This window comes from Peromyscus californicus, unplaced genomic scaffold (genome assembly GCF_007827085.1).
Source record: "Peromyscus californicus insignis strain IS unplaced genomic scaffold, ASM782708v3 Scaffold_17__1_contigs__length_78620276, whole genome shotgun sequence".
NCBI lineage: Eukaryota > Metazoa > Chordata > Mammalia > Rodentia > Cricetidae > Peromyscus > Peromyscus californicus.
The window spans coordinates 11382057-11394928 of record NW_026294469.1 but is presented as its reverse complement, the minus strand read 5'-3'; the positions used below and the strand labels follow the sequence as shown (position 1 = coordinate 11394928).

Below are 12872 nucleotides of genomic sequence, written 5' to 3'. Positions count from 1 at the left end.
TAAAAGGCTTATGGATTGAACATTTTACATTTTAAGATCAAAAAACTGCATATACAAGTAGGTACAATGAAAGAATTTTTATTAAATGTGTGACATATTTTTAGTATCTTTTTAGAATAATCTGGTCTTTACTAATTAAGTGTGAGTTAGTAAGCCTCTATAATCATAAGCTCGTTAGGAAGCATGAAAGAATATATTACAATCAAAATCATGATGGATGCTTTAAGCTCTGTGTCATTATTTTCAAAAAATAAAAAACCAAAATACCAGTAGATACTAGACAAATTGGGGGTCTCAGGCAGCATTTCCTTAAGTAGGCATCTTTATTAAAATTAGCTTAGAAATAAATTAATAAAAAACCCTAGTGTTCTGAAAGTATGATATATCTGAGTTGAGTTATGCAGGCACCATGCTCCATAATTTATTTCATTTGACCCTTAGTGTCAGTGTAGGCTTGGGTTCAGCTACAAGCCACAGAAACCCCAAAATAAAAAGTCTAGATAGGAGACGTGAGGCTGGTATGCTGCCCAAGATGCCTGGAACCGGTTTCTTCTCTCTGCTCCAGCCCTGGCCGCAGTCTCTCATCCTGAGTTCTCCTTGCAACCTGAGATGGATGCTCCCAAGGAAGTGATCACATCTAGTAATCATAGCAAATTCCATCTCTCAGGAAGAATAAAGAAGAAAAGTGGAGCATAGCCTCCCTGAAGAGTCTGGGTGGCCACTCAGCTTTAGCATTCTGTTAGAGAGTCTAGCTACAGATGCTGAAGAAAAAAACATAGCATCCAAATTGGAATGACGAAAGTTGAACCACTTCTGTTCATAGATGACCTGTGCTTATGAATGAAAACCCTAAAGAATACACAACTTTTCCAAGTTGTACTAGAACTAAGAAGCAAGTTCAGCAAAGTTGCTGAATCTAAGATCAACATACAGAAATTAACTGTGTGTCCTGTATGTTAGTAGCGGGCACTGCAGTGCTGTCAGAAAGAATGCACTTCAAGTGCACATATGTAGCAAAAGCATTACCTGACTTGTACACTGGAAACTATGTTATTAAATAATATACAAACAAATAGAAAGGCATCATATGTTCATAGATTGGAAAGATTAATATTCCCGAAACTATTAATCTCCAAATTGACCTATAGATTAAACACAGCTACCAAAATCACAGCTTTCTTTTTTGCAGAAACTGATTGTCCTAAAATTAGCCTGGATGAACGGAGCCCAGGAAAACCCAAGCAATCTTGAAAAGGAGTGAAGCTGTCAGACTCAAGTTCCTGTTTTCAAAACTCACAATAAAACCACAGTAACTAAGACAGTGTAATATTAGCATAAAATAGATATATGAGGGGATGGTGTGGAAAGACTGGAAATCAGCCTCTACGTATATGAACAGCTGGTTTTGCCAGTGAGCACAACAATTCAGCGAAGAAAGGGTCACCTTTGCCAAAGTCAGTGGTTGAACCTCTGAATGCCCACATGCACAGCAGGGCATTTGGGCCCCACCTATAACATATAAAAATTAACATGAGTTGTAGACCTAAATGTAAAGATAAAGCTGTGAAAACATAGGCATGGCTTTTCTTGACCTTATGATAGACAATAGTATTTCATGTTTGACCCTAAAAGCACAAATAACAAAAGAATATATATATATGTGTATATATATATATGTGTATATATATATATATATACACACACACACACACACACACACACACACACACACACACATATATATATATATATATATATATATATATATATATGACTTCATTCAAACTAAAAAATTTTGCTCTGCAAAGGATCCTATCAAGAAAGTGAAAGACTCTACACAGTGAAACATTTGTAGCTCATACATCTAATAAGAAACTTGAATCTTGAATACATAAAAACTCAAGGTACTGCAGAAATGGCTCAGCAGTTAAGAGCACACACTGCTCTTCCATAGGACCCAGGTTCAATTCCCAGCACCCACATTGTAGCTCACAACTGTCTGTAATTCCAGTTCCAAGGGACTCAACACCCGTGGCAAAACACCATTGCACATAAAATGAAAATAAATAAATAAATACATACATACATACTCCGGATAACTCAAGAACTGACTCCTCCAGTAGAATACAAGTCTCTTCAGGGCCCTTTCAAAACCCAGGTTGCACATTAACACACAGGGAAGATTTCAGAGCCTGCTGGTTCAGGGACTCCATGCCCAACATTCCTGACCTCATTGGCTAGAGGCAGGAACTGACTAGAGTTCCTACAGGTCTCCAAATGATTACAGTAACCATACAGCCTGGGGTCAGAACTGTCTCCCTCTGGGCTGCAGGGTCCTCTCATCACACACAAGGGACAGTTGCCCCTGGGACAATCAGATAGGTGCTCATTTTGGGGAATGATTAGAGCAGGATGTCCACTAAGACCCAAGAGACTATTGTTTACTGTGCCTGTTATCATTTTTTTTCCAGAGGCCATTGTTCACAAAATGACAATGCCAGAAACAGGCCACAGTGTTGAAGGTCAAGATTGATATCTGTGGGTATAGAAATGCAAGTGCTCACATGTCCTTGGAGGATCATTTGGGAGTGCAGAATATTATCCCTGACTTTTATTAGAAGATACTAAAACCATTTACTGTGTTTGCCTAGGCTTAGGATGCTAGTTTGTTTCATTCTGTTATTTTTTCCCCACACAGTATCTATAACAAAAGCTTTTTAAAAAACATCCATTTGGCTCATTTGATGCATTCCCAAGCTCTTATCAAGCAGCTGCAGACAGGTACCTGTGTGTGAGTAATACTGATGTCCCTTCTGTCCGTCAGCTCTGTGCACTCTTGCAGTAGCTCAGCCATTAGGCTAAAGTGGTCTCTTCCCTTGTTCTCTGGGCTTTGGTTTGTGCAATTCCCATTGATTTCAGACTATTACCTGCGCTCCACTGATTTCCTGTGACCACATCCTTCTCGATTGCTTATGATTTTCCCTCTTGATGCTTGTTTGCCATTAGTTACTTTTTTGCTAATTCCCCTTCCTTTCTGCCGCTTCCTCTTTGAAGCACCTTTCTACCTTTTCAACGCAGACAGCGTCTTAGCGTTGACTTTTGGGATTGCTCTTGGACTCTTCCGGCTCATTTGCTCTGGTGTCACCTCTCCTCCTTCCACACAGGTTTCCTTTCACCATCTGGTGTACAGTCCTCTAGGAAAGAAATGCCACAGGTCCATTCTGCAGTTTTCTATCTATCTGGAAGACAGCCTGCTAAGACCGCCTTCACCGAACATATTCAAGGATGCTAGTTAGACCATACTGACTTGTATTCCCCAGTTTAGAGAATGAAATCAGCTGAACGGGGGAGTTGCCTCTAAACTATCTTTTCAAAGTGCAGACAAGTTTCTGTTATGCAGAACACTTAGAGCAGCTGCTGGGAACAAGCCTTTTGGTTAGTGCAATTGGGAGCCTGCCAGGGTTGAGGGTTATGCTGATACGCGCTGTGCTTCAGGAAGGCCAACTGTGGTAACAAGAAGGGAATACGGCAGCCGTCCCTGATGTAATGCCCCGTAGAAAGCTGTTTCTCAGGCCGTGTGTGTGGTCAGCCTTGCAACAGGTAGTTCGTTCTACCTTGTAGTAATTAAGGAAGCCAGAAGCTGGCACTGCCCTATCTTTGGTTTGTTCCAGGTGCTCTTGGAAATCAATATTTCTCACAGGGCTTGTGAGCCGCCTTTAGGGGTGCGGCCAGGGCAGGAAGTAGGCAGTGGCGTTTCTGCTCACACACATTGGCTAGAACTCAGAAATATGACAAGGCTAACTGCCAGGCAGTGAGGTGCCTCGCTCCTTTGTATACCTGGAAAGAAGATCAAATGTATCTGGTGTTTAACCCCTGACATTGAAGGTATTTTTATTTTTAAGATATAAAAACGTATACAGAGATTTAATTTATTCCCTGCTGTATGGAAAAGATTATACCATCAAATAAACACACAATTAAAATGTCACAGTGTTCATTAAATAGAGTGAGAAACTCCAAACACAATGCTGTCACTTCACCAGCTTTCTTTTGGATGTTGGGAAAAAAAGAGGACAACTCACAACTATTAAATTAGCTTTGTAATGAGAATGAACATGGACATTGTAGAAAAGAATTCATTTACCCATTGTTGATTAATTTAGCCATAGGACCAGTTTATGTCCACAACAAATAAAAATTCCAACTTCAGTGATTGATTCTTATTGCAAAAGCCATAATCACATCAGATTATTTCGATATTATCTGTCAATGAGGATATGAGTGTCATCATAGTCAGAGTTCTGGAAAGGTGCTGAGACCAAGTGAAGTCAGCCAGAATAAGAGCAAACTTAGAAAACAATGAATCTGCACATAAGGTTATGTGTTTGCTGTGCAAGTTCTGGTATTCTTGGAGTTGGGGGAGTAAAAGCAGTTTCTGTGGAGAGACAGCTCCAAGCTCCTGACCCAGCCCTTAGCTCTGCTGTGAAATACAGCACCAGGAACAAAGAGAACAAATCTGAATTTGTTAATAAACTTTAATTTTATAGTACAGTTCTCACAATTGAGGAAATTATTAAAGTCATGGATTTGGCCTTTTCTTGGTTCTGATGACTTAGGATATGTTCTATATGACAGGAACATGCCAAAAACAAATCCAACATGGACATATGTCTGTCTTTTTCAATTTTGGCTTTATCCTAACATTAAAAGAAAACTTGCTAGTCATGAGTTGATAGATTTAATATTAAGACTCATTTAGTCATCAGAGTCCACTTAATGGACTCTGTTGAGTTTTGCCTTTTCTTTTTCAGATTTTGTGATATTTGTAGATACATCTTAGGACCTAAGTCTGAACATAGAACTCATTTCCATCTTATATACACCTTTGTATTCACAGCCTGAAAGGAACTATGCAGTATTTCAGTTCACTTATATTTTAACTACAACTCTCATATGAGGTCATGTGTAGAATTTTCCACTCGTGACATCATGGTAGCATTAAAAAAATACTGGATTTTGGAACATTTCAAATTTCAGTATTTTTTTTTATTAGAGATGACTTAAAATATTTAATCTATACCTCATTTTCCTGTTTGTTTGTTTTTTGAAGAAGCATTTGACATGCTTGTGTTCTACTGTGGAAAGTGCTATATAACTTTGAACTGATTCAGAACCACCCCAAATAATTCATACATAGTAGAAGATGTCTGTGCTGTAACTCAGATATATTCGGCTGTATTGATGTGCAAAGCTAAAGTAGTTAAAGTACATAATAAGTTACAAGCCAACACAGAGTGGGGTGTTCCAAGTAAAGATAAGCATATTAGAATATTTACAGGCACAGTGAAACCCGAGGCCATGCGTGTGGCCTCTGTGTTACATTCTGTGGACTCTAGTGAGATACACTGCCACAAAAATGTTTTTGTTTATAGTCCTGAATATCTTTTTTCTGTAACCCCTAAAACCATGGTTCTTAAACCTGACAAGTGTATGAGCCTTTCCTTTGTATTTAAGACAGCTCTAGCTATGTAGTCCAGGCTGCCCTTAAACTCACTATGTAGCCAAGGCTGACCTGAAAGTTAGAATCCTTCTGCCTGAGGCTTCCAGATGCCAGAAAGAACTGACACCATGGCCCTGGCAAGACAAAACTTTAAATGTCTTTATTATAATTTTATACATTTATGCACATGCATTTAAAAGTTGAGGTGAGAATATAAAGAGACAAATGAAAGTGAAGTCAAGGACCAGTTCCATGAGAGTGGAGCAGACATTTGAACAGAAAAGAGCCCTTTGGGAGTGACTGTAGGGCAGGGCCGTAAAGATGCTCTGGTCCAAGGATGAATGGAAACCTTTGAAGATGTGTGGCTAGAGTAGTAGGATACTATGCTGTTGACTGGTCTTCACTACAGGAATATTGGAATAAGTGAGAAGAGGAAAAGCACAAGGAAGGACCAGAAGGTTGACTGTTCATTTGGCTTATTCACGGCTGTGTTGCCAGGACTGGGACCATAGAACATAGTCAGTCATCTGCCAGGACCCGGACCACAGAACATAGTCAATCATCTGCCAGTATCTGAATGACTGTGTGATATAAGACACATGGCTAGCAGAGAGGCATCCCCTCAGAAGGTGTGGAAAGTAGCCTCAACTAGCTGATCCATGTAGAAGTAGCAACTGATGCCATAAGCTGGAGAGCTACCTGTAGCTAAGGGAGCCCCTAGAAGGTGCAGGATTGTGAAGGAGAGAGAAAGGAGGAGCAGGCTGAGCCTTCCCTGCCTCTGTAATGGCTGGTGACGGGGGAGACACTGAGAGAAGGTGACAGACAAGGGATTTGGGAGGGTGTTTTGTACCATCAGCCAAAAGGCAGAGGGCAGTTACTCATTTCTAATGTCCAACTCATACATGATGCTTTCAGATTTTGATACTGAGCCTTACTCTAAAGCAGACTTTGAAGTTACCCAGTGTTTAAAAAAATATGGCTGTGGTAACAGGAATATATGGATTACTGTTTCGGGGAGCGAGGTCAAAGCAAGCAATGGGGTGTGTCCTGCAGCATGCTAGCTGCAGAGTGACTTCAGGATGTTTGCATAGTTTAGAATGTAACACTCATTTCCTTTAGGCTTCTTATTACTGCAACAGTGAGCTAAATTTCAGTACATTATACACAGTTGTTAAGCACCAGGATAATTATATCACAAGAAGATCTTTGCTTTATGAATTCATTTAATTCCATATCTTTATTAGTGACCTACCCTGGGATATTTTAAGTTATTGTATTGTTTTATTTCCAGACAACTTTCATGAAACTTATTTTGCCTAAAGCAGGCACACAGATCAGTTGTTAAAAAAAATAAAATAAGACATAGCTCAAAAATAGGCATTGCTTTCTTTGTACTTTATGGCTCTGAAAGTCATTCTGAGCCTCTTACTAGTGTTTACTACACCAGCAAGCTGCAGGACTGAACATTATGTTTTCATTTTGATTAACTTGACTGCAGTTGTTTTTTGGGTGCCACTTTAGAGCCCACTGTGGAATAAAATTAAAACATTCTTTATGATACAACAATTCACTTGCTGAAAATGGCATTTTTCTTCTATCCCTGAGTGGCAGTGTGCTCTCCCCCTGAGTTTCCCATGTGGGCCCCAGGGCTCCGTTTGTTCCTTTAGCAATGCATCTTCTGTACTATCTCCAGATTCCTGTTCCCGGAGTGCTGGTGCTCATTCCTGACTCCTGGAAGGCTCCGTCTCCTACTCTCCAAGCCCAGCTCATTCATCTCAGCAAAGCCCAGTGGCTCTGCTCTCCCCTTCAGGCTTCCTTCATCTCTGCTGATGGTTCCAGGTCCAGTCTAGATCACATCTCTCTTTCACACAGCCTAGTTCTTGTGTTCCCTCCCACGCTCCCTCCCACGGAATTACACATGAGCACACTGTGGGCTTCTTAAAGGACAGAACTAAGTCTCTTTATATTTCTACCAACTCTTCCATTGCCTGCTCACAGAAATAGAAAAGCGATGCAGATAACGTGGGTGCAGACATCACAGCACATGTGCACCAACATACATCTCTACACACACAAAATAAAGAAAATGAAAAATAAAAGTTTGTTGGACAATTGAATGAGGAATATTTTGAAATTTAAAAAGCATGTAGACTGCCCCCTCAGACATATGACCCCTTTCTAATACTTTCATGATTGCTTTAGTAAATTTTTTCCATTTTCCATAGCACCTCTCATATAAGTCACTGGTGATAAAAAGTATTCACTGTTCTTGGTGGCATTGGCTGCCTCCTCCCTGCTGGATACCGAGGACTTTGTTTTGTTTGCTGATGTATGAGTCCCAAGTACTCAGGAGCATGCTGGTTGTACTGGTTGAGTAAATGAATGAACCTGGAAGCCCATGGTCAGCTTCTCCCTGTTTCCTGGGTTACTGCTAGTGGTTTTCCAGGTACAGACCAATGTCCTGGCAGAAGAGCAGGAAGAAATGTCGAGTCTCCAAAATGAGAGTCTCCCATGTACTAGCTGTTAAACCCCAAGCAAACTCCTTGACTGCTCTGAGGGTCATTTCCTTCCCTATTCAAGGACAGCATGAGCTAAAATTACAATGTTAGATTAACATTTAGGCCAAAAAACAAAAGCTAAGGGCTGAAATCCGCTGATCAGTTAATAGGTCAGACTCGGTTGTGATACCTTCCGATCTCTGTCATGTGTGTTCTCTGAGAAGTAGGGCCCGTGTCACAGTCTTGTCAGTGAGAGGCAGAGATCCTGCCCAAGGCCACACAGTGGAGGTGGCACAGTGCCGTTGGCGAGCAGGTCTGCAGAACACACTCGCTGCATGCTCCCCCTTTCAAGGGGCTGCTGTGGTAGATACTGATTATCTCCTTTGGAGCCAAGCTTCTAGAGTTTTCCTTCCTGCCTTAATATGCCTAAGGAATGCAAAAGCTGAGGAGTGGCCCCGGAGGTGTAATTATGAAATAGCCTAGTCCTCCGGAAGCATGAGGTGCAAGGGAATCTGGGAACCCCACCCCACCCCTGCCATGACCTTCCCATCCTGCTAATGAACACTACTTCCAGGTCATTCCCACCCTCTAAATAAAGTATTTAAATCTTCGTTTTCTACCCCCAAAGATAAAATTTTCTTCCATTAAAACTGTTTCAAGGATCATCACAGTATTGGTTTAGAAGCCAGTTAGTTTATGGTTGAGACAACCGAGCAGTCATTACTGCCTTCATTAATGATTGGAAAAGTACTGAATCTTTTCATTTTAGAGAGGTCTGCAAATGCCATTTCAAAACATACAATTACATCACTAATAACTCTTAATTATTGTAGTAAAGTTAACATAAAAAATGAGGAAGGCTATCTTCCCTATGAAGGAATTAACCTCTCCAGATATTTTCATTGGGCATTTAAAATGACTAACCCAGAGTTAATGGGCTGGATTTTGTCGGCATCTGAAAAACATCTTTTACATTTCAAGGAGTGGGTTTCCCTTTTGAAATAGTTTATCATCATTTCGGAAGGATAAAAAGATACTTCAGAGAGTATTAAAATGTGAAATAATTTCATTTGGATGCTATAAAGCTTCATTACACTTAATTGATTGGGAGGGTTGGTGGCAGTCCAGAGAGAACTGGTGGGTGAATGCGTGGGACTTTAAAAGGAAATACATGCATTTAGTGTTAAGCACTCCTTCAGCAGACCAAAGTTTATTTTTGATAGTTTTATTGTGGTGCTTAAGAGCTAAGCTTTGGCACCCTTCTGGTACACATTTGAATCCCACTTTTCCACTCATTAAACCTGTGAGTTTAGATACATCACTTCACATTTTGGATCTTGGTTTCCTCACCTGGGAAGGAGCAATGCTTTCTTAGTAATGTTGTCTTACATGAAATGACATAAACGTCATCGGAACAGTGCTTGCTGTGGGCACTGAATGATGTTTGTCATCAAGCCATTTAGATATGATGACGTATGTGAATACCATTTTGCCAAATAAATGGAAAAGTCTATATGGAACCTTGTGTATAATTTTCAACTTGGTAGGGAAACCCTTTTTTCTTTATATCTTTCTTTCCTCCTTTTTTTTCCAACTCAAGGAATTTATATTGTGTTATGAATTATCAATTTGTTAATAAGTAAAGTGTGTGTTCATGTGTTCGTGTGTGTGTGTGTGTGTGTGTGTGTGTGTGTGTGTGTGTGTGTGTGGAAGAGCAGTTTTTGTTTGTTTGTTTGTTTGTTTGTTTGTTTGAGAAATGGGGCCGACTAAACCCTAGATCCTTGTGGTCTAAGCTACCATGGCCTCCAGCTCCAGTGGAACCAGGGGCCTGCTCATTGGCTAGAGTCAGTAAGCACCAGAGATCCTCCTGCCTCTGCCTCCCCGGTGCTGAGGATTGAACTTAGGTCCTCATGCTTATGTGGCAAGTACTTTCCAGACTATGCTGTAGCTGAAGTTTTCCTGGTCCCACCTGGCCCACAGTCAGAACAAATCTCTCTCATCTGCCAGTCCCACAACTGCTAGGACCCAAGTAAACACACAGAGACTTATATTATTTATGAACTGTATGGCCATTAGCTCAAGCTTACTACTGGTTAGCTCTTACACTTAAATTAACCCATAATTCTTATCTATATTTAGCCTCATGGCTTGGTACCTTTTCTCAGTTCTGCCTTGTCATCTTGCTTCTTCTGTGTCTGGCTGGCAACTCCTGACTCAGCCTTCCTCTTCCCAGAATTCTCCTTTCTGATTATCCCACATATATTTTCTGCCTGGCTACTGGCCAATCAGCATTTTGTTTATCAACCAATCAGAGCAACACATTCACAGCATACAGAGTGACATCACCCATCATTCCCCCCTTTTTTTCTATTTAAAAGGAAGGTTTTAACTTCAACATAGTAAAATTACATATAACAAAACAGTTATCTAGCAAGAATTACAGTTACAATATCTAGTCTATTTGTATTTGGCAAAATTAAAGAAGATATCTTATCTATTCTATATTTGTGAGTCTAAGGTTTTATATCTACCTTATCCCTTATCATAACCAAGGAAAACCATAATTATAACTATCTAGTCTTCAACTACATCAAAGACCCCAGAAGGGTATAATATTACCTAAGTAAATAGGAAATACATTGTAAGCAGCTTCCAAAAATCTACAATGACAGAGACAGCTGGCTACCTGGACAGTTACCCAAAGTTCTTCTGCAGTGTTGGGGCATTCATCTTTAGCCTAGAGTCTCTCAGTTGCTTTTCTTTGTGTCCTGTAGAGTGTCTGGCAGTTCCAGCAGGAACCAGAAGGACCATCTCATCTTGCAAAGTTCAGTGGTCACCTTCCTATGGGTCCTACATGTCCAGTTTATACATTTTGTCAAGCAGTCTAGGCAAGAACAATTTCTTGCCCAAATGGCTGTTTTTGCCAAGAAGAAGATAAACTCCATATGGAATATCTTCAGCGCCCCTCTTTCTCTTTGAAGTAAATTGGTGCTGCCAGGAGCAGACATGTCTCACTGTCCACAAAGTCTAAGTTTTTAAAACATTTTAAATGCCATATTCTGTAGGTTTTTGAAGTGTTTGACGATTACCTACCTAGCTGAATTATATCTATGTATACCTAGAAAACTTAACATGACTATAAGTTTGACTATCATAGAAGACTAATTATTAATCTATATTTCTTAATTATCCATTACAATTTAAATGAGCTGCACAAACACAATACCTTAAAAAAGAATGGAAATATACACACAGTATAACAAAACTAACTTCAAATTTTTATCAATAAACTAAAATCTATAGCAATTTTAAACAAGTTGCTGCTCTTTAAAAGTAGATTCAATAATCTACCCTTTCATCTTATCATATCTATCTATATCCTACATTTCTATATCATATCCTTTACTTTCTCTTTAAAGACTTTATTTTTTTTAAACTTTCTATTTCTTTATATAACTATATTTCTTTTCCTGTCTCTTTCAAGTCTATGTATATTTTTATACACACTGTAAACTGTTTAGGGTTTATCTCATCTGAATCCATCTTATTGTGAATCTATTGCTTTAAACTCCCTAAACCTGTACAAGTTTAAAGAAATTTGGCTATAGGATGTGGAGTAAGCAAATATGAATTCCAACTTTCTTATATGAAGTTGTATTTTCTAGGAGAATGCGTGGAAGGGCTGCGAGAGAATGACTACCTGCTGATCCATTCATGCCGTCAGTGGACCACCATCACTGCTCATAGCCTGGAAGAAGGTCACTATGTCATTGGGCCAAAGATAGAGATCCCCGTACATTATGCAGGTAAGACTTGGCAAGACAAGCAGAGAGAGGAGGGCTTAAAGAGCTGATTTTCTTTTTGTGTTTGCAGCAAGAAATAGGAATATTTCTTATTTTATTTCTTATAATATTTCTAGCCTACCAACCCTAGAGCACACTGACTTAAAAGAACCAAACACTTCTGTGTGGTTGTTATTTTTTTTAAATCAAGGATAGCTCCATTTTGTCATAGATATTTTTGAGTAATAGAGCTGGGTGTTTATAAGATGAAAATTTTATGTGAAGATCTTCTCTGTGGTCTTGGAATTTTGGAGCACTATGTATAGCCAATCCATGAGCTCCACATCTGTGTGCATCTGAGTAACCAAGCACAACCTGAGCAATGCTTTTGTGAATGACCAGGATGCAGCAACTCCACAAGGTGCCATTTCACAAGTGAGTATAGTACTCTGGTTTTAAAAGTATCTGTTTAGAAGTTCACATACCTGGGCACACCACTCCTCCCAATTAGTCTTTGAGAATATAGCACTGGCATGACCTCATTGTTGTAGTTAAATGTGGATGATGTCCACCTGTCACTGTACTTTAAACTGCATTTAGTTCAGGGATGTCATTGCACTCGGTTTTAGTTGAGTGCATTATGTTTCGAGAATTGAACTTGTGATGTATAAATAAATAAACTTTGCTTAAATAAACTTTCAGTAGGGATAGCTTATAAATCAGTTTTTTAAAAACAAATGTTACCATTTGCTATCTTCTGGATTTTAAAGTGTCACATAATATTATTAGCTTCTTATCTGTTATTTCATTTTTTAAAAAGTTATAGTAGGAATTTTAACCAATTAACTATAAATTGTGCAGACCTTGACTGCTGTTTTGGCTTTGACAGACTTGTCTACAATGCTAGGCAAGTTATTTGAAAATGGAATCCTACCATATTCTAGAATGTTAGCAAATGGTATTTGTTCAAACTGTATTGAATGAATAAATGCTTTGGTAGCTTTTTTGATTCTTAGGAGTCTTCAGCTTCTCACTAAACTTAAAAAAAAAACATTCTTTTTCAAAAATATTATAGGAAAAAGAATTTTTGTG

The 12872-nt window shown here is 39.2% G+C and overlaps 1 protein-coding gene across 2 annotated transcripts in view; it reads left to right on the top strand.

The window, feature by feature from the left end:
• The window catches only part of Garem1 (GRB2 associated regulator of MAPK1 subtype 1), a 178073-nt gene that overhangs the window by 51717 nt on the left and 113484 nt on the right, over positions 1-12872 (top strand). For both annotated transcript variants that reach the window (XM_052741629.1, XM_052741630.1), the window contains exon 2: positions 11664-11804. In XM_052741629.1, coding sequence (XP_052597589.1) covers positions 11664-11804 — 141 coding nt within the window. The remainder of the gene's footprint in view (positions 1-11663; positions 11805-12872) is intronic.